The 23,576-nt window shown below is 37.4% G+C and overlaps 2 protein-coding genes across 2 annotated transcripts; both read right to left on the minus strand.

Annotated features, from left to right (window-relative positions):
- Positions 1-14,515: 14,515 nt before the first annotated feature.
- On the minus strand, positions 14,516-14,701 carry LOC101628825 (keratin-associated protein 19-6-like). The gene has a single exon (XM_004675337.1). It carries the CDS (start codon positions 14,699-14,701, stop codon positions 14,516-14,518), a length of 186 nt encoding a protein of 61 aa, XP_004675394.1.
- Positions 14,702-19,347: 4,646 nt separating this feature from the next.
- On the minus strand, positions 19,348-19,611 carry LOC101624833 (keratin-associated protein 16-3-like). The gene has a single exon (XM_004675503.1). It carries the CDS (start codon positions 19,609-19,611, stop codon positions 19,348-19,350), a length of 264 nt encoding a protein of 87 aa, XP_004675560.1.
- Positions 19,612-23,576: the final 3,965 nt, after the last annotated feature.

The following is a 23,576-nucleotide window of genomic DNA, read 5'->3' on the forward strand; positions in this document are numbered from 1 at the left end:
ACACCTTAGTAAAGTGGTTTGGAAAGAAAAGAGAAAGAAGAAACAGCAAAGCAGGGAAGAATTACACCAAATAAGGACTGACTGATAAATAGATATTATATTTGCCTACATCTAGAATATATTCCAGTTTTCAAGTGGTAGTCATAGTATTTTGTGACTGGATAAGAACATCACTTGGATAAAGAGGAGTTTATTAAATTTACTGGAACAAGTTTGTAGACACTGTATGAATGATGAATGTTTTTGATTAATTCCTGGTGAACAATCAGGTATATGTGAAGAAATAGAATATTCCTTTTTTGATACTGTTGGCCAAGCTTTGTATGACAAGAGAAAACACAATATAGCAAAACATTTATTCAGTTTCCACTGTATTGTGGAAGACTCATCTCTTCCTTCATAGACCCGAGAAAAGACATAAGCAAGAATGCATTTCAGATTTTATCTTCCTTCTTTTGGTGACTCTAGCAGATAAGCACTAAACTGAAACAATTAACTTCAATATGAAAATTACTCTCTATTTTATTTCTTTCCTAGTTTTTAAATAAGACTCTAAAAATTATTTCAACCATCCAAAATTGGACATTAATAAAGATTAATGCAAGATTTCTAGTTAAGTGACCTGCACAAAAATATCCTAACATAAGAGAAACTCAGAGTCAAATGTGAACATACACATACATTTATTGAAATGCAAGCACATCTGGCTATTTACACAAATTTTTTTGATACTTGAAGTTTCTGGTTCGTCAAGGAATATTTAAATTCATTCTGTGTACTTTACCAATGTAGCTTTTTCATTAGAGATACACTATAGAAAGAATTTAAAGAGACAAACATGTTGGAAAGTTTTTCTGTCTGTTTCAGTACAGGAGATCTTTAGAAGAATAAATGAGGATTTTGGATAAAAGGGATAAGATAAATGAAGAAAGAGATAGGAAACATAAAAGAAAATTAGTGATGTCTAAAGCTGTGTGTGCATACACACACTCACTCACACACAATGACATAGGTAGCCAGTTTTTACTTTTTACTTTAAGTAAAAAGTAGCCAGTGCTTAGTAATAGCCACAATCAAGCCAACTAACATATCTATTACTGTTTTTTGTGTGTATGTGGTGAGAACACTTGGAAATGCTCTTTTAACAAATATTGAACACAAAATCTATTAACATTAACCACAGTGATTACACCTTAGATCTCCAGAAGATATTCACCTTAAAACTGGCATTTTGTTGCCTTTGATTGTCATCTCCCCATTTTCCCTGACCATCAGCCTCTAGTAATTACTGGTTGATTCTGTTATTTCAAATTTGGCATTTTTAGATTTCACACAAAAGCGAGATCATGCATCATTTGTCTTTCTGTATCTGACCTAGTTCATTTAGCATAACACACCTCAGGTTCCTCTATATTACTTCAAACTATTTAGCCTTTAAGGGTGGTTTTTATTAATGATGGATTAAGTTCAAATTAATTGATCCCATGTAGTTGAGTTTGAGGCCAGTCATACTTTAATGACTGAGAACTATAATACAAACTCGTCAAAAGTGCGCATACAAGATTTTCATTTGTTTGTTTGCTTTTAGCAAAAATATTAATTCATGAAGACCAATAAAATGTCTTGAAAATCAAAGTCAGTTAGCCCAAGCTACCACAAGTCATGAATTTAAATATTTTCTAGATTCTAGTGGACACTGAAATATTTTCTAGATTCTAGTTCTTTTTTAGGGTTTTTGCTTTAAGCAAAACCAGAGATACTTGATTTGAAAGTGGTTGTATTTATAAGCCACTTGCTAGCTAACCAGACAGTTAACAGAGACAGGTGTTAATTGTTAAGATCAAATTTTAAAAAAGCACATCAGTTGTGTAGTAGCATATAGTTCATAGTAGTTATAAGAATCTCTAGTCATTTTTTTTAAAGGACATACATTTTTTAAGATGTCTGGCTGTATTTTCTAAATAAAATTTGAATATTGAAAAAGAATCTTTTCTTAGTATTAATGATGAAAACAAGATCATAGATTGTAAAACAACCTACCTCTATAGATAAAAGCACAATTGTTATCATGAACTATTGTGCTTCTAAATAGAAAAAAAGAGAGAGATTTATGTTAAGAGCTAAAAGACTATTATATCAGCTACATCATTTAAATTGGCTTCACAAAACCAATGTACCTACCTAGTCATTATAATCAGCTGTCAGTAGGAACAACGTGCATTATTGCTAAAAATAAGAACTCATTGATCATGTAGAAATGCCAGTCAAAAACACAGAATTATGAGACTTCAGAAATCATTGTTGTTCACCACTATAATAAGTGGATTTAACCCTCCACTAAGAGAAAAATAACACTTAACATAGCCATTGTGCAAAATACGAATATGGTTCAAAGTCAAACAAATGTTAAAATGTTACTGCACACAACCACAATGTCGTGGCAATGCTGACTTTTTCAATTGAGGAGTTTGTACAAATAGGTCAAGTAGATTGTATTTCTTTTTCAAAGATTTATTTATTTATGCATACAGAAAGGGGTACAGGCCAGAGATGCAGGAGCAGTGAGAGGATTCACCAGAGACAGAGTGGGGAGCAGAACAGGCAGATGGACAAAGTACGCTGCGGAGGGGAGTATCGGGCAGGTCACAAGAGGTCTGCAGCACCATTTGGGTCACCTCTGGGGTGGGGAATTGAACTCATGCTGAAGTAGCTTTAGCTTCTCAATGCTGTGCTTTAACCAGGGAGGGCCCTAAGTTAACACTAAATGCTCATTGTTACGAGGTTTTCATTTCTTAAGTTTTATTATAAATGTGACTCTTTTCTCCTCTGCCCTGAGCCTGTGTATTTAACATATCACAATATTAGACAACAAACAGATAGACATAAAGGTGACCTAGCATTGATGTGTGTGTTTGTGTACACATTTACACAATTATACATTATATGTATATGTCCACATTAAATGTGAAACTGTCCACAACTATCAAATGTCCCCACTGTAAAACATACCTGATGTAAACTCTCACAAGAAAGAATCCACCGGCAAAAGTTCCTTTTGAATAACTTACCACACTTCATCTCAGTCCTGAGAGCATCTCGGGAGTTTGTAAATTTCTTCCCATAGAAACTTCCTTTCCCTGGGTAGATTTGAGCTGGAAATGAAGAGAGGGAAGACTGTCATGTGACTTGTAAAGTAGCAACATTTAATTTATTCAACAACAATTAGATATACAGAAACAGTCATTTGTTGAAATTGTTTGAAAGAAAAATGAATCATTATGCACAGGTCTTGGTCTACAAATGATTGAGGAAGGGCCCAGGGATAGGACAAGGATGGCATTGGCTCAGGAGAAGCAGAAAGTTCCCATGTGCGTGGGTGTTGGAGCACTGAGAAGGCACATGGGCTCTGCCCAGTGACCAGACTGTTCATTACACCCACCTTCCAAACTCATCATTTCCTTAGCCAAAATGAAATTGCTGAAGGTCACAATATCCCTTCCAAAGTCTCTGCGTAAGCCCAGATTGCCAATGACCACACTTTGCTCTCTATAGGAATTCAGTTGGGTAGCAAAGGCTGAGTTATTTGAGCTTAAATGTCACTCTCTGCACAATGATTTCACAAATCTTCAGAAGAGGAGTTGGTAAAGCCTTCACCTTTACATCTCAAGTGGCATCTAAGCCCCCAAACCCTGTCATGTTCTCTTGATTCCAGCAAGGGAGGGCCTCCTGCATATTAACATGTTTTAATATAGGGTGCCTTTAATCAACTTTGTGCCTATTAGAGGCAATTTTTCAATCCTCAAAGGCTTGGCTTTTATCTGACCCTGCTTGAAATTCCTATAAACTCCCTCCCTAACATGAGGTAATACCCCAATTGCATTTCAAAAGATTATTCTGGTTCACTAATTACACATGACCGCTCCTGACATTTTAAGAAGTTACTTTATGTAAACGTGATCTGTCCACCCTTATTCAAAACCACCCTTTGTTAAAGGGTTAACCACTTCAACCAAGCCCTGGGCTAGACACATCTCAAGTAGGCAATAATAAGAGCAAGAATAGTTAGTGTTGAGTCCTGCTTACTCTTGGCCAGAAACTTTACATGCATTAATTCATCTGATTAGCTTCTGTGGTGATACCAACATTACCCTCACAGGTGACTTAGTGAGCTTAAGCAATAACAGGCTCAAAGGCATCACATCTATTAAGTGTACATGTTCGATAGGAGCTTAGGTAAGCAGATTCAGAACCTCTGTGACTCCCCTATCCTACACTGACATAGAGAAACCTCTCCAAGGGGAGTTGATAGAGATTTCTTGATAATCTGTCTACCACACAATTAGATCAAGGAATGGTTTAGGGCATGACATTCATAGGGGTGCTTGATGTGTGGTGATTTTTCATCCATGCCCTCTCTTGTCTCTCCTCATCCCTGTCACATCTGCTCTTCTTTGTTCACTGTCTACTTGCTCCTCCCAGGGAGAGGCTCTCCTTCACACATGAAGTCAGAACTGTTTTTTTTTGTTGTTGTTGTTGTTTTAATAAATGTAGACAACATGCCTATGTATTTTATTTTTGACATCGTTTTTATGAAGGAAACATTGGTTTACAACTCCACATAAGATTTAGGGGAATAGGCTAACACTTCCTCAACCGATGTCACCACACCACACTCTTCACATATCTTGTCCTCATCCTCATTCATTTACATTATTTTCCTTGTCATTTCCCCTTTTTTCCCAACATCGGTGTGTCTGGTGTGCCAGCTGTTGGTTGGAGTAACACAGGAAATTATTCACTTCTCTGTCATTGCATAATTTTATCAAAGCGCTGAGAGCTTAACCTTAATTCTTATTTCTCATACCGGGATTAGTGAAAGGAATGGTCTAGTCTTCTTCAGAGTCTATACTGGAGTCAGAATACTATTTTCTTCTGAAGAGAGGTTGGCTAATGCACTGTCCCTCCTCACTCACTCTCAGCTGGCCCAATAATTAATGATGTCAATGACAAAAAAATAAAAGAGATCTAATTTAATTTTCTAACTATGATCACAGGCTAAAATCCTGAGTTAAGTGGTGATTTGGGGAATAATTTTTGCCGATTGAAACCTGGAGGGATTTGTTTGTTTGTTTGTTTGCTTGTTTTTTTGGGGTGAGACTATCAGTCAGGCTTCTCCAGAAACTAAACCAAAAATACATTAATTCCCTCTGTCTCTCTCTCTCTCATATCCTCCTATTAATCTATCTGCCTATATACAATGATATTTTATTATAATGTGATTGATAAAAAACAATTCTGGCTTATGTTGAATAAAAAGCCATTATGGGAGGACCTGTCTTAATTTAATGTACTTTTGTTTATTTAATTTTTTTAAAGATTTATTTATTTGTGCATACAGAGCTGGGGTACAGGCCAGAGGTGCGGGGGTGGTGAGAGGCTTCACCCAAGACAGAGTGGGGAGCAGACAGGCTGATCAATGAAGTACACTGCTGAGGGGAGCAGCGGGAGGGTCAGGAGAGGTCTGCTGCGCCATGTGGGCCACCTCTGGGGTTGAGGATAGAACTTGCACTGAAGTGGTCATGGCCAGCTTCCCCGTGCTGTGCTTTAACCCGCTGCACCAACAGGGGGAGCCCAGTTTAATGTCCTTTAGATTAAAATCAGTTTCTAAGACCCTAGTGACAACTGTATATACATACAGTAAATTGTTCTCATCATAGTGTAGGTGAGTGTGAGTGTACATAAATCTGTATGAGTGCATGTCCATCTATATGTGTACATATACATATAATTGGGTATAAAGAGAGACTTTTCTTAAAGACTGGTTTACATGATTCGGTGTCAGGTAAATCCAAAAGGAAAGAGAAGGCTGACAAGCAGGAAGCTCAGGAAGGATGTGATACTGTGTTCACCATGCAGAATTTCTTTTCAAACCTCAGCTTTTGTTTGGTAGGGCTCCATAGCATCAATTCCAAACATCTGATCACCTTACTTATAGTCAACTGATGGTAGATGTTAACTACACCTCTAAAATAGTCTCACAGCCACACTGAGATTGTATGTGATTCAATCACCAGATGCTATTGTTTGGCAAATTGACAGAGGCAAACAAACCATACCATCACAGGAGGCTGACTGAAGATTGAAATGCTTATCACGTCACTTACCTATAAGAATGATTCCCTTATTTTTATCCTGGGCTGATTGAGTTTGGAAGAAAACATGGAGTTTCACTTTAAATTATTATTTTTTTTTGTCATTGACATCATTTATTATTGGGCAGGATGAGGGGGAAATATGAGGGACTACTCATTAGTCAAATCTTATTCCAGATAAGTATTGTAACTCCAATATAGACCCTGAAGAAGACTAGACCATTCCTTTTATTAATCCTGCTAATGAAACAGGGATGAAGATGCTATCTGTTCTTGGAACTTTGATAAAGTTATGCACACAGAATAAATCAGAAGAATAAATCAGAATTCATCACTGTTGTGGCATTCTACAACAGAAGGGATGGTCCAGTGGTGTTCAGGAGTAGCTGTCACTGACTCCAACAGTGGTTAGGTGATGGTAATGGGAAAAGTGATGTTATTTTTTTTTTAAAGAGTTACTATTTATGCACACAGAACTGGGGTATAGGCCAGAGGTATAGGGGAGGGGGGTAAGAGGATTCACTAGAGGCAGAGGGGGGAGCAGAACAGACAGACTGACGAAGTACACTGTTGAGGGGAAGAGGAGGTGGGACAGGGCAGGTCTGCTGCACCATATGGGTCACTCCCTGGCCGTGGATTGAACTCTTGTTGAAGTGGCTGCAGCTAGGTTCACAGGGGTGTGCTGTAACCTGTTGTGCCGTGAGGGAGGGCCTGGAAGAGTGATTTTATAACAAGACTGCTGTAGCCCTGGTATGATTACTACTCAGCTGTTCTTCCCTCTCAGTATTCAATACAGTTTGTCAATCTAATGTCCCAATTTAATCACAGAGTCTTTGTGTTACCCACATTCTCCGACAGTTTCTTAATTTTCAAATTATTTTGACCTCTTTTAATTAAGAAACATGTCAGATATTTCCTACTCCTTGAATTTATTTCTGGAAGATAACTAAACAGCAGTGGTAATAGCTTGATATTCTTCTCCTTAACTTCTTCCTTTTAAAAACAGTATTATATGCCATTTCATATTATATATTTTGGTTTACAATATATGATTCAGGGGTATAGATTCGTAGCTCTCAAAAGCATTTACCACACCACACCCACCACCAAAACAGCCACAATCCCCCACCCTAATCCACTGAACCCCCATTCACCCCCCTCTTCTAAATTAGTCTCAGTTCTACAGTCATATCTCTAGGGTTTGTTTGGCTTAGCTTAGTCAGTTCCTTTGGTTTCTCTGTGAAAAAGATATGAAACCATCCTGCATTTGTCTTTCATCTTCTGGCTCCATGGCATTAGCACCATTTCTTCCAGTTCCATCTACATTATTCTAAATATATCACACCTTTACCCATTCATCTGTCATTGGGCACTTTGGTGGTTTCCATAGCACTGTAAAGAACAGATCCCTTCAAATTAGAGTTTGCCTTCCTTGGGTAGATAGATGCTCAGAAGTGGAATTTCTGGGTTCTATGGTAGATCTATTTTTTACTATTTTGAGGAAACACCATACTCTCTTCCATGGGGATTGGAACAGTCTGCATTCCCACCAAGAGAATATGGGGGAGACTTTTTCTCCATACCTTCTTTTCCTTTTTTGTTAAAGAGTTCTATCTGAAAATCTCTTGACAGTGCCTTGGAGTAAACTATGGAGGAATTCTTGATTTGAGTACAAATGACTTATAATGGAGTTCTAATCATTTATTATATTGTATTTTTGGTGTTTCACAAAGTCTATTTAAATCTTAAATCTGGAATATTATTTCAGTTATTCTAACATAAAATTATAGTACAAAATAAATTCAAATCATGATAGGAACCTATCAAGTTTAATAACCATCTAGTATAACTGCTACAAGTTAAAAAAGAAATGAGCATTTCATGATATAACATATAATGAGTGCATAATGAATTTCAATATGCAAGCATTTCTAGTTGAACTGTCTAAAGTATATCAGTTGAAAATTTTTTTAATGTTAGTTTGTTTTTGGACAATGATAGAAGAGTAGTTTTCATATGCTTGGTCTTACAGCATAAAAAGGTATTGTTTCTTTGGAAGTAAGTAATGAAAAATGTATTATAAGAACGTAAAAGTATCAAGGTAATAATAATAGTAATTAGAGTAAAGAGTTATTGTCTGTGAGGTGTGTCTAACCATTATTTTGTGGTGTAACCATTAGCCCATTTACTTTTCTCCTTATTACAGGAAAACAAGGAAATTATCCTCAATAACAATATCAGGTAACAAAAATAAGACACATTGTGATAAAATTAATTTTAATCCATGATAAAAATCATCATGGATTTAACAAACAGGTTGCTATTGTGATGTGAGCATCAGAACTTCCAACTTTGGGTTTCTGGCCATGAAAATGGACTTGAAAGAAAGTGGCATCCTTGCCATGTAAATGGAATAAAAAATGAATTATCAGGGTACTGAATGGAGAATATTAGCATGAAGACATAAAATATTTGAAATAGGGAAGGAGAACTGGTGATGAAGCATATAAATATGGAGCATTAGTAGTGGAGAGAAATTGAGAGCTATTTTCATGACTGACTTTTTAATTTTGGAAAGTGGGTGGAAATGTCAGAACAGAGGGTCAGAAAGAATGCATGTATGAGAAGAAAAATCTATTAATCAGAACATGTTGAGATTCAGTAGCCTGTATTGACATGTTTCAAAATATTTTTCCAGCAGAAAAGTATCAAGATGAAGGTTAGACAGGGAGCAATGCTTTAGTATGCAATAAAAATACAATGTATCCGTCAACTGTGAATTTCAGGAATATGACTTTAATGTTTAGGGTATGTTCCATGTGATAATTTGCACATTCTTATTTTGAAAACAACTTTTTGTTCATTTGAAACTCACTTTGTACAGGTGTATCTGGTGTCCCTGCAGATGAGGTGTGAGAGGCATCGGCAGGCAGAGAACAGAACTCTGATGCTTTGAGAGGATGGCATTACCGAAGAAAAAGATTTGCTTAAAGGAGAGGCTAACTAATGGTTCTAGAATAGAATCCAAATTCCACCCCCTCCTCATCTCTTTATGACTTTTCAGTGTTCTCTCACTCTTGCTCTTTGCTCAGCTAGAGTACATGCTTACTGACTAAAATGAAATCGAAGTAAAAATGTGTCAGTTCTGGTTATGGCTGTCCAATATTCTTGCAGATTGCTGTCACTGGTCTCCCTGAGAACTTGGTCAAGCTAATTGCAGAATGAGACTTGTGGAGAAGGGCCAAATCAACCACTCACTCAAGCCAACCTTCAGCCAACCCGTCACATGGGTCAGCCCAGGATGTCTACCTTACTCCCCAGCTCTCAGATGGATGTAAGATGTTTAAATGATAAATGTTTTATTTTTTTCATTTTCATTAATAAAAATCATCTGATAATAAAAGGATTCTGAATTTAATGGAGAATCTGGTATATAAATAAATAATAGACTAGCCCCATCACAGGCTCATTCAGTACATGCTTTGTGGAATATTTTATTGTATGTTTTATAAATACACACGCATTGCTCCAGGCCCTGAGGACTCCACAGGAGGTAAAAAAATGAAGTTCCATATGGAGCTTACAGTCCCTGAGGAAATCAGAATATCACACCAATTGGTAATAAAGGCTACCAGATATAAGGTACATCAGGACTAGAGACCAATAGAGTGCCCGAGACTCACATACTAGAGTGAAGGCATTTTTAGGAGCAACCTCATGATGCCTCTTTCAACCTTTCTACAGAAAGGTTTATGTGTTTTTATTTTTGTTTTTTATTTTCTTTAAAGATTTATTTATTTATGCATACAGAGTTGGGGCATAGGCCAGAGGTGCAGAGACGGTGAGAGAATTCACCAGAGACAGAGTGGGGAGCTGAACAGGCAGATCGACGAAGTACACTGTTGAGGGGAGCAGCGGGCAGGTCAGGAGAGGTCTGCTGTGCCATGTGGGTCACCTCTGGGGTGGGGATCAAACTCATGCTGAAGTGACTTTAGCTTTTCTTTTTTTTTTTAAAGATTTATTTATTTGTGCATAAGAACTGGGGTGCAGGCCAGAGTTCAGGAGCGGTGAGAGGCTTCACCAGAGACAGAGTGGGGAACAGAACAGGCAGATCGATGAAGTACACTGCTGAGGGGAGCAGCGGGTGGGTCAGGGGAGGTCTGCCACACCATGTGATCACCTCCAGGGCAGGCGGGAATCAAACTCATGTGGAAGAGGATTTAGATTCTCAGTGCTGTGCTTTAACCTGCTGTGCCACCAGGGAGGGCCGGCTTTAGCTTCTTAATGCTGTGCTTTAACCCACTGCCACCAGGGAGGGCCCGCTTATGCATTTTTAATTGAGATATTTCTCTTGTACTGAAGGTAACCACCAGGAAGTACACAAAAGTGTTTAGAAGCCATATAATGTCTAGATAAATGTGGCTGCCTCAGCTTTCTGCTTTTGTCTTGTAAACATTAGACCTGGTTTCCAACCTCATGGACATGTGACGAACTGGATGACCAGAGCTCACCTAATATTAGTCATTATTCTTCATCCCCTGTCAATGTTACAGGGAAAGAGGCATGCCAACAGCCCCTTCTGCTGACCACTGAAATCAAATTTGTTTAGGCTGATCTCTGAAGTTAAACAGAGTTCATCCTGAAGGCTGAAGAGCCTGCTTTCTGAGCCAAGGAAGTCCTAATAACAAATGTGTGAGAATGATCACTGATTATTCAGGTAATGGAATGTCTGTATCTAAAGGCCACTGGGCTTCCGACCTGGAGGGTCCACTCCAGGGCCCACACTCTTCTCCACTCTGATTTGTTGGCAGAATTATCTTAGATTTCTGTCCATATCAGCACACTGAGACCCTGTATTATTGTCCCAATAGTAGCAGTATTAAGTGCCATTTAGATGAGAAACCTAAGAGACCATATTAAACAAAGGGCTTTTAACAAAAAAATAAAGACCGAGGGTAGGTTTTGAATCCTGGAAACCAGAGAAGAATAGGTGAAAGGTGTAGTCATATTCCAGGTGACAAATGGTTACTATGGGCATTAGAAAGTGGATATTTTATTTTTAGCATGCATATTATATATTATATATGTTATACATGTAAAGGTATATTAAGGATGTAGCACAAAAATGTTTCTTCTTTAAAGATATTATTGGAGGGCCCTCCCTGGTGGCGCAGCGGGTTAAAGCACTGCACTGAGAATCTAAAGCCACTTCCACATGAGTTCGATTTCTGCCTGCCACATGGCGCAGCAGACCTCTCCTGACCCGCCCGCTGCTCCCCTCAGCAGTGTACTTCGTCGATCTGCCTGTTCTGCTCCCCACTCTGTCTCTGGTGAAGTCTTTCACCACCCCTGAGTCTCTGGCCTGTACCCCAGTTCTGTATGCACAAATAAATAAATCTTTAAAAAAAAAAGATAGTATTGGAAATGGAGATAAGAGACATGGAAATCTACAAATTCTGACTTTAGTGGCTAAACAGCTCATGATGTCATTATCAAACAGACAAAAGAACCCACAGTTCTCTAGTCCATAGCAAGGTGTGTACGTATGTGTTGGTATATTACTACATTATATTATATCTATTACTATATTATACAAAGAAGCATAAATTAGTATATTACTACATCGAGCCTCAGAATCTGCATGCTCACTGTAAAGTCATAGATAGATCCATGGTTTCACCCTAATCCTCCAAATTTTTAAGATGAAACATTATATTTGTGAAATATATTTAAAAACATGTTTGGGTGAGGGAGCACTATTGGTGGGTGTGGCGGAATTGCATACTATTTAGAGTAAAAACCTATACCCGAAGATATATACTGTGATGTAAATCAGCATTAGCTCAGTAAACATAACTTAAAAAAATATATCTCAAAGCACTATACTCAAAATAATAAGTGACTTTTTTATTCAGACTTGAGAAAATGATCAAGTACTCTGAATTTCTATTCCACACGCTTATATAGTAAAATATTCACTGGACTACCCTTTTATGTAATTAGAGTACATTTCATTGATTGGAAAGTTTTTAATATTTATTGCCATCATTGCACTGCCATGACAAATTTGAGCTCAGTGATGAGATGTGATAGTGATTATTATGTCTTTGATAATCTTTTTAGTGAAAGTGAGAGATTTTATTTTTTGTATGTAGGTTTCAACAAATTATTGATCCTCCAGTTCTATCCTTTAACCCCAAATTACACAATCTCTATTCACTAGCATACAAGGACTACACCTAACATTATGTCCTTTTCAGATCTAAGACCCATGCTTGTTTGGTTAAGAGATTTCCTTCCAACTCTTTACTTGCATTTAGAAGAACGTATATTCTGACATTTCACGGATACAATGATAGGGACAAATTTTCTTTCAACAGAACTATTTAGGGAAATGTTCCCTGTTTCTGGCTGCCAATTCTTTAACGGTCTAGCCATAAATATAAACAGCTTTTGCATGTGCCTCTAACAGCAATAACATTCAGGGGAATCACTCATTGTTTTTGACACAAATCAAATTTAATAGCATTTGGATACTTCAGGACAAAAATGAAAATGTCCTCAAAAAACAATAACATTTAAACTTAATGTGCATGGTGTACAGGTGACACTGAGCAGGATCTAGTGTCTTCAGGACATAAGATAGTGCCATAAATATGACACCATATATTCCAATAAATGATTCTCTAAAAGGCTGAGTATGTTTATAGGTTTAAGCGCAAGTTGTATCTGTATATCAAGATGGCATATAGGGGTCCTGCCTGGTGGCCAGTGAGTTAAAGCACAGCACTATGAAACTATCCACAGCCACTGCACCATGAGTTCGATTCCCAGCCAGGGAGGTGACACACATGGTGCGGCAGACCTCTCCTGTCCCACCCACTGCTCCCCTCAGCAGTGTATTTCAGTCAATCTGCCCGCTCTTTTCTTCAGCTCTGTCCCTAGTGAATCCTCTCATCCTCACATCCCTGTCCTGAACCCTAGAGTTCTTGTATGCACAAATAATATTTTTTAATGTGCATGTGAATGTGCATCCCTGTTCTCATGATGCTAAACTTTGGAAAATGGAAAATGAAAATTCAAGGATATATGTCACTACTGGAAAATAATAATGACACTGATCATTATTATTAGTATATACAATTCATCCCACTGAACTTTTTGGTTAAAGCATAAAATTGCTATCTGAAGAACTCTTCTATTTTATCCAAGGGATTTAGAACTTGCTATGATTTAGATTTCAAAACCTAACTAGCAAGATTAAAGACACATCAGAGGTTCTGCAGGCAATTCTTTGAGTCTTTGCCATACGCTCTAATAGCCTTGGCTCAGTTGTTCACACTGATTTTCATGCCAATAGGTTGGGCACAGTCTATGTGACTGGGCCCTATAAGATCTTCTCCTTTATTTTATTTTATTGCTCATTTGCTTCCCTTGTTTGATTTTGATTTGAAATCTAAACTACAGAGGAGGTGAAAAGGGAACAATTTTCGGTGAGAAATTGTTCACACAATAATGTTCCTCCTGAACCTTTACAGAAGCATAAAAAGAATTTCTCAAGAGGCAAATAGCAGGGGTCCAGGTTTGATTTAAGTGGATCCAGACATGTCTAGTCATGTCAGACAAACTAGTGAAACAAGTTCTCTGGCCAACTTAAACATTGGCTAAGAAACTTTAGGATTGAATCCATTCACACTTGATCTTCAAAGAGGCCTGACCCCAGTGATGCATTGATAAATACACCTAAAAGAAAACCTCTCTGGAGATCTTTTGGGGAGAGAAAAAGGAAGAAAGAGCTAGGACCCCAAGGAACTGAGTAATGCAGCAAAACCTGACAGAAGAAATTTCTATCAATAAGGCGTCTTGTCTGTTATTTTCGTTTAGTCTCAATATGTTCTCAAACTTGTTTAACATAGTGACCTCGAAAACTCTGTATCACTTTGACGGGTAACCACCCACCTCGAAGCTTCTTAAGTAATTTGTTTATGTTACTCACACAGGATGTTGAAATAAAATCAAGATATCAAAAGAAACCAAACTATTTTTTTGGCAAATGATTTATTAGACAAAAACAAAATACAAGTTGTCTGTACATTCTTGTTACCAACGTCACATCACCCTAACGGTAGTAAAAAATGAAGCCATAATGAAGAGGTCAAACAGGAAGGTTACCGCTATTGAATATACATTTAGATGATGGATTCAGGGGTCAGCAGGCACAAATACTGAGGGAACAGTTTAACCAATCATAAATAGCTACCCACTGACTTTGGAGACAACCTGAGAATGCTTTTGGGAATGAAAGCACGAGGTAGACCACACCTATTGGAAGGTTTACCCCCTGCATGGAACTTCAGTAGTGTTCAGTAGAAGCCAGAGAAGCCAGACCCTCCCCAGCAGGATGGGTGGCAGCAGCCATATCTGTAGCCCCCAAAGCCAGAGCCATACCCATAGCCTCCGTAGCCTCCATAGCCACAGCCACAGCCCAGGCCACCGAATCCTCCGTAGTCATAGCCGCGGCCTCCATAGTAGCTGCCGTAGTAGCTCATGATGTCAGGAGAGGTGAGTTGTTTGCTGCTCAAGTCAAGAATCAGACTGTGACTGTCAACCTGCTCCAGGGAGGCCGATATACCCTGCTCAGAGAATGTGCTAGAATACATGACCTCTGAGGGTGTGATGCCACAAATTATCCTCGCTTGATACAACTCATTAGGCTGATGTTTTCTGACACCCCTCACGAAGAATGTTAAAACTTGCTTGGCTACCTGGTTAGGCTTCTCCGGAGCACATTGTTTTAATTTCCTGTGAAGAAATAGTTGTTTTTCAAAGTATTAACATAATAACCCTCAATATAATTAAGATCACTTGACCTCAATGCCATTAAATATTGATGAATTTCTGATGAAATAGCTTCTCATTACAGGCTTTCTGGTGATTTGTTACACACATGATTCCACAAAATATCAAGGAAAACTCAAGACTCTCGTATTTATCAATTCCTTCAAAATGAATGCATGCAGTAGCGTCAGGAGCAAAGGGTGAGTCTCTCTTCAGAAGGTAAAAGAACATATCGTGTCAGGAAGACTTGGCTCACCTGCTGTGAGTGCCTGAAGAAACAACAACAGTTACTGATTCTGAGCACCTTAGAACCATGCACAATTCATTGACTTATTCTTGGCTTTCTACTTGTTTTGGTTTTAAAGTTTAGTGTAATTGGAGTCAAAAGTGCAGAGACTAACTGTGAGCAAGACTGCTAATGAGATAACAATTCTTTTCTTCATTCCAGACCACTCTCCTAATGTCACTGCAACGACAAATGCTCACCATACTTGCCGCCACAACCCATGTCCCCTCTCCCTTCTGTCCTTTATCATCGATCCATGTATCTCACGTCTTTTTACAATTCCACCCAATATCTTCCTTCCATGACCCATTGCTGCAGCCAGATACATCTATGATACAGGTGACTATGTTTACCCTCAACCAAGAAGCTCAAGGCACATTGCCTTCCTCCTGGCTATATCTCCATCATCAAAATATTACTCTTGCTCTCATTTCCTCTTTACCAAATTTCTGCCCAGTTTTTCTTTCCAGGCAATTTCTAACTAGACTTTCCTAAGAAGTGAACTAGACCTTTTTTAAGATTTTTCAATAGTGTTATTTGGGTAAAATATATTCCAACTTCTAAAATCATCTGAAATTTTCTAAGGATTTATAAAACCTGCAGTAGTTAACAAACATGTAAATATGTGACAACATTGAAAAACAATTAAAAAAACAGAATAGACTTTGGACACATATGGCCTCATATTCATAGTTCCTCACCTTATCCCAGTGAGTGCGATGTCGATACCCAAAGCTGATTCTATGCCTGAGTAAGCCCTAAAGATGACACCCTATCTTAAAATTTGGAACTCAAAAGTTTTGTTTTCTATGTATATAACCATATTGCTAAATTATACTGATACTTGCTAGTAATATTGGAAGGACATTTTTTTTAAAATTTATTTATTTATTCGTACAGAACTGGGGTACAGGCCAGAGATGCGGAAGGTGAGAGGATTCACCAGAGACAGAGTGGGGAGCAGAACAGGCAGATCGTAGAAGCACACTGCTGAGGGGAGCAGCAGGTGGGTCAGGAGAGGTCTGCCGCGCCATGTGGTCACCTCCAGGGCAGGCGGGGATAGAACTCATGCGGAAGTGGCTTAAGCTTCTTAGTGCAGTGCTTTAATGTGCAGCACCACCGGGGAGGGCCGGAAGGACATATTTTTCAATGAGTTTGTTCACTTACCTGATCCAGTTTTCTAAATAGTGTAGCAGTTAATTAGCTTTCAACAATAAGTTTTTAATGAATAGTATGACTTTAACTTACATTAAAGCAAGGATCAAGCACATCATTATCTGAATAACTTACTGGCTCTTCTAGAAATGTCATAAGATTAACTTAAAATCCAAAATTCAAGGTATTATGGCTTCAGGGTGTCATTTAACTTAACATTCAATGCATGTACTACACTAGTCCAGCTTCGTTTCATTTTTAATCCTTATTAATCCTTATTGCAGGAATTCATCCAATTGATAAAATATATTTTTATTTTTAGTAAATCATTTAGAATTGTGGGTGCTTAATGCTAAATTACATAGAATGTAGGGTTCCACACTTTCTTGTATAATACTGTCAGAGCACGTGATCATGATTAAGCAATAGTTGTTTTTGTTTTTAATTCATAAAGCCATCTCTATATATGGAAATGACATGGGGTAGAAATGAAAAACTTCAATAATGCAATAAATGCTAAATGTACTTTCAAAGAAGAAACATGACTCTAGAATGCAAAACTTATAAATAACCATTGTTTGGACACAAAAATAAAAATTGATAAATATGAAACAAACCTGCTTTTTCCAACATAAACAACTAAAATATTCAAATTGGAAATTCCTTTGGTACTTATAATCTTTCTGTCTATTCACTGGATCAAAAACAGGTTTGAATTATTAACATTTTTAAGAAGTTTTAATTCATGATCAAAATTTTATTCATGTTGATGGATATTACATTTCTGTGAAGTAAAGACTCATAAATTCAAGGCATTTTTTTTCTCACTTAGGAGGTTAATCAATATAATTTTAAACAGAGCACAATTATGATAATATTGACCATGCTAAGAATGTCAACTACAGCAATAACTGTATTGATTACTTCTTCTCAATCCCATGAAGCCTGCCACTGGAGATATTAACCAAAGTAAGGGAAGATAAAAACTCTATTCTAATGAGTCAAACTACATAGCCTGACACAGAAGAATGACTTGGACCTATGTCACCTTTTCATCTCTTTGGGATGCTAAATGGACCTCATAGGCAGTATTGAGTTGATGAAAGAAGTCAAGATGTATTTTGTTAATCAAGAGTTGAGTTTAACATTGCTTATTATTTAGTTACATTCAAAAGCAGATAAATTAGAAGTTGATAGGCACCATTATCTCTATCACAACAACCCAAATGTTCAAGGAGCACAGGAGTTAAACTAAGTAGAGGAACTGGAACTGGTATCCCTGCCATTGACTGATAATCAGATCTTGCAATCATGACAAAACTTTCAAAATGGTTTATTTGACAATGTTCAAGGAGAAATAGAGTCAGCATAGTGTGATTTATATTGATCATAACTACAACTACAACACTGTTCGCTTGAAACCTATCTCGAGCCAGTGTTATGCCAATAATATCTTACTTTGAGAGAGTCAGCATAGTGTGGTAGATTACTAGTACTCAAGACAGTAGGATCCTGACATGAATATTGCCACTAATTGCCAGAGAAAATCACATATTAAGTTTCCCTGCATCTAAGATTATTGAACAGCATTACCAAGTTTAATTGTCTCATTCAGCTGTTCTAGTCTACAGTTTCTTTTTTGTCCTCAAAGTACTTCATTTGTCTAGCTGATACCAAATATCACTAAAGTCAAGTTCATATCATTATCTAAAGATACCATTAAGTTATAGAAAAACAATATTTTTTCAGATATTTTACCTATTCTATTCCTTATTCTAATATTACCAGTCAAATGGCAATTTTGAAAGGGTGAAGTTTTACATGAATGAGATTTACAAATTTTAAAGTTCTGATAAAGTTGTTGAATGGTAATTTTTGTCTTGGGGTCATTCAATGTCTGTCCCGCTGATGATATTTTTGTTTGTATTATCCTTATTGGATCACAAACACATCACTTCAACATTATTGGTGATGGTGACAATGTAAAATAGTGTTTCCACAGGAGGACAGCAGAGATAGTGAATTGAATGACCAGGTTCATGTTTATTGCACCGTTCAACAATACTTTTAGACTAGTTTTACTTTATATGCATAATAAACTAAAGGAAGACAGAAGATTATGAGTAAAGAAAAAGTACAAATATAACTCAAAGATTCACAGAAAAAAATAACTTTCTCTGAAAAGTCAGAAATATGAGTTGTAAGACTGGTGGGAAATCTAATTAAAGTTTCATTTATTTTTCAAGTAATACTTTATTTTACAGTTTTAATGAGTGACTAGCAACTCTAAATAGGTATATCTAATATCATTAATTTTATAAAATATAAAAAGAGGCAGTATAAGTTTTTGAAGGAGGCATAAAATTAATTCCAAGTTTGATATCCACCAAGAAACAGAAATAAGTGATTTGCACACTATGTGAAATAAAATGCATATAGATTTAGAACTCCGTAACTGATATGGTGTGATTGCACTTAATTCTAAAGGTTACTTAGCTACAATCGAGAAAAAGAGTAACGTTCTAGGTTCTGAATTACAGATTCTCAAATGAGACTTGTGTATTTCTATTGTTAGTATTTAAGCACACATACATACATCATTGGGTGTGTTGTACTTCTAACACAAAGACAATAACATTTATATAAATTATGTACACATCATTGAATTGAATAAACCAGAGAAAACATTTTCAAATATCAAATTATGCCATTTATTGGGAATTCCGCATTACATCATCCATTGGTGCCCAAAATCAGGAAGCAAGACGCATGATATAGATCAGCTGATAAATTATCAATTATCTGACATTCTTAGATTTCTCTTGCTAAATGGGCCTAGAGTAACCTCAGCCCACTGACAGGAGACTGTGTTGGCAAATTCATTCATAATAACAGATGCAGGCCTGGCACAGTACTTCAGTAGAAGCGGGAGAAGCCAGACCCTCCACAGCAGGAGGGGCGGCAGCAGCCACACCCATAGCCCCCAAAGCCAGAGCCATATCCGTAGCCCCCAAAGCCAGAGCCGTATCCGTAACCCCCAAAGCCAGAGCCGTAACCTCCACAGCCACAGCCCCATCTGCGGAAGCCGCCACAGCCGTAGCCACAGCCCAGGCCTCCGAGGCCCCCGAAGCCGCCATAGCCGTAGCCCAGGCCGCCATAGTAGTTGCCGAAGTAGCTCATGGTGTCGCGGGTAAAGTGTGTTTTGCTGTTCAAGGCAAAATCCCCAGTGTGAATTTGACAGCTTGGTGGCTTTGCTTATATACTCGGAGCAGAAAGACGTCGGAAAACATGTGACTGTGCTTTTGTACCATTCCAAATTACTTCAGGCAACTCATTAATCTATTTTGGGACACACGGAGAGGCCTACATTCACGGAGGTTTTGAGCTGGCTCGGCAGCAGAGCTAGAATGCCCTTGAACTCCTGTGTTTTAATGAGGGGAAAAAATGTGTTTCAAAGTCCCAAAATAAAAATTCCCCAAATAGAATTCTTCATTACTAAGCATATGACATCATACCGGATGGTGCTTTCTCATTAAATATCTCCTGTCTTTTCACTTCCTCACCATTCTTTGGATTATTCTATTTTACCTCCATCTAAATTCAAAGACACTGATCAAGTTTGCATTGCAAATCTATCAAATTCTTCACATGCCTCAACTGACCCCTCCCTCCCACACGGGAAAACTGGTTTGATTTCATTTCTCAGATTGTCAAATAGCCAATGGGTGTATCAACCCAGGAAAACTTGCTTCGAAAACTGAGAAATGATCCCTAAGAATAAGCTCGTTATTAACTTATTTAATTATATTTATTGAGCTAACATTGGTTTACACGATGTTTTAAAAGTACAGGCTCACACCTCTCACACATGGTTATCACCTACTCCCACAACCGAAGTCTGATATTCCCCACATGGTCCATCGCACCCTGCTCCTCACACTCTGAACCCCTTCGTTCTTTTATATATGTAGCTTTGGGAGTCTTGGCAGTGTGGGAAGAAGTGATATTCTATGTTACTAAATTGTTGACAGAATAAACTTATTTTTTTTAAGATTTACTTATTTATTCATACAGAACTGGGGTACAGGCCAGAGATGCGGAGGGTGAGAGGATTCACCAGAGACAGAGTGGGGAGCAGAACAGTACACTGTGAGGAGAGCAGCGGGCGGGTCAGGAGAGGTCTGCAGGCGCCATGTGGAGCTCCTCTGGGGCAGGCGGGGCTTGAACTCATGCAGAAGTGGCTTAAGCTTAGTGCTTTAACCCGCTGCACCACCAAGGAAGGCCGAGAATAAACTCATTTTTATAATCAGCCTGCGTGTTCAAAAATATTCTCTTAACACTATTCCCCACTTTTTCAGAATGGTTTATGCCCAAAATATCTAAAAACTAAGATTTTGCTCATTTTAGTTACCATAGCTTTCCTCTCTCTACTTCATAATCTACCTTTTGCTTTCCTTACCAAACTACTCTTTCAATCTTATTCTGTCTCCATTGCCAACAAATCCTTGTATAAATGAGATGTGTCACTTTTTCCAGTCAGTATTTTATTTATTACTCACTCATATCTCTATTAAAGTTTGTCATAATATTCATATTTCTATCACACTTTCTTTACCAATTCTATGTGCCCCAATCCCACTTATTTTACCTTAGGGTATCAACCAATATGTTTTTACAACATATTTATTCAGGAAGGTTTTAAGTTTTTTTTTCTTAAATCTATATTCATTGATTTTTATACACACACACACACACACATATACACACACACATGGTAATATTACCTATAGTTACATATTTTATGAATATAAATCCTAATTAATTCATTTTTAAAAATCTTTTAGCATTTTTAAAAATTTTAAGTTTGTGAAGAACTAGGGTATAGACCAAAGGGGTTGGGGGTGAGAGGATTCACCTGAGACAGAGTGGGGAGCAGAACAGGAGGGTCTTCTGAAATATAACAGGCTAGACAAAAACAAGAGAGGTCTGCCTGGCCTCTGGTGGGGATGGAAATCAGGCCCTAGTGGTGATAGTGCTGAGATTTAACCCCTAGGTCACCAGGGAGACCCACTAAATAATTTCTATTAATATGTTAAGATGGTGTCTTAAAATCCTGATGCCTTGAATATCTCCAAAAATGAATATTCAGTGATACCATAAGAAGGAACTGATTTTTCCTTAATTCACTCTGAAGATAGTACAACCAAACCCAAGTTTAAGCATACTGCTCAAGTTCAAATCCCAGTAGAATGTGACAATGCCTTGGGTTTAGTTCCTTAGAAATAAGTTTACTTCATACCACATTAAACATGTTACTAAAGGTTTGATTTTGTTGTGTTTGTTTTGTTTTGAGATGTAGAAGTAATATTATTGATAGCATATTTTCCTCACTGAATGTTAATCGTTCTTCTAAATAAAGTCTATTTATTGAATAAATGAAAGAATGAAGTTTATCATACTTTGTAGTAATTTCTAATAATTTTCAGGTTTTAAAGACTATTTTATCCAATGGGTCTTTTGTTGTTTTTGTTCTTAATGAGTCATTGTAAAGTGAAACATCTCAAATAAATCTAGTAAGGTTAAGACTTAGGAATGCTTAGGTAAATCTGCTGGATTGCTTGACTGTTGTAAGAGCTAACTTATGATGTGTCTGATATAAGTAGTTATGTCCATATGAGGCAAAAGCAATAGAGTCAAACTGCAAAAACTCAAAAATGAAATGTGTTGATTTATGTTCTTTCAAGGAAAAAATAGTAAAAGATATGAAGATATATTTCACAGTGAAATATGTATGCACACATATACATATGTGTCACCTTGATACCTACATGCATATGCATATATCTTACATATACATGTGATTGACAATAAAAGTTGTAAAATATATAAATCAAATATTTTTCCTTTCTGTGTTACAAAGATAATTACTTTTAGGCCCTCCCTGGTAGTATAATGTGTAAAGTCCCAGCACTATGAAGCTATCAACAGCCATTGCAGCAGAATTCCATCCCTGGCAAGGAAGTGACCCACATGGTGCAGCTGACCTCTCCTGTTCTATCCATTGCTCCCTTCAGCAGTATATTTTAGTAGATCTGCCTGTGCTGCTCCCCACTTTGTCTCTGGTGAACCCTCTCACCACCCACCCCACACCTCTACCCTACACCCCAGCTCTTGAAATCATAAATATTTTTTAAAGATTATTAATTTTATATATTAATTAATTTTGTAAACTGAGAAGTATGTATTTTGAGAAAGTTTTGTTTTTCTCCTAATTCAAAGTACTCAGAGACTTGCATAATTATTTCTTTCTCATTTTCTTTTGGGCACTTTTTCAAAGAAAAAAAATGGGTTGATTTTGAGGTTCAGATCTGGTGGTGTGTAAAATGATGAAAATAAATTCTTCCTCTGGTCAAATAGTTTTTATCTGGAAGCTAAGGAAACTGATACTTTAAATTCCAATGTGATTCTATACTCAGACACAAGTAACAATATCTGAAGGGGGGAGGGAATCTATTCCTCTAAAATGCAAACAACATTGTAAACCAATGTTACCTCAATTAAAAAACATAATAACATATGCTAATGTGTTTTACAAGGAGTATCATAAATGTTTCTCAATCTAATGACTTTTTTTTTTTGGTATTTTTAGCCCCATATGGCATATCCACAGACCATTGAACTATTATCTCATTATCATGATTATCTTGGGGCCACACAACTCTATGTTGCCTGCTCTGTACATTTAAAATCTATAACACTAGACAGATTGACTGAGAGGATAGTGAGAACAGAGGGCTGAAAAATATTACCTAGATGGGAACTAAGGGCATGTGTCTTTCAAATAAGGACTTTAATCTTTTGATATAGACATAGTTAGTTATATAGGTGGGTAGGTAGACAGCTAGCTAGATGGATGGATGGATGGATGGACAGACAGACAGACAGGTAGGATGGGTGGATGGATGGATGGTTGGATATGCCGATGTACAGATAGATAGGTGATAGCTAGCTAGCTAGGCATCAACCAAATGCCATGTCCTGTCCAAGATGACAGGTAGGTAGGTAGGAAGATAGATAGATGGATAGATAGATAGATAGATAGATAGATAGATAGATAGATAGATAGATAGATAGATAGATAGATA

Source organism: Condylura cristata, unplaced genomic scaffold (genome assembly GCF_000260355.1).
Source record: "Condylura cristata isolate star-nosed mole 26May11 unplaced genomic scaffold, ConCri1.0 scaffold00003, whole genome shotgun sequence".
NCBI lineage: Eukaryota > Metazoa > Chordata > Mammalia > Eulipotyphla > Talpidae > Condylura > Condylura cristata.

Excerpts from the sequence above, each read along its gene's own strand:
- LOC101624833 (XM_004675503.1), bottom strand. The coding sequence starts at position 19,611 with ATGAGCTACTTCGGCAACTACTATGGCGGCCTGGGCTACGGCTATGGC.
- LOC101628825 (XM_004675337.1), bottom strand. The coding sequence starts at position 14,701 with ATGAGCTACTACGGCAGCTACTATGGAGGCCGCGGCTATGACTACGGA.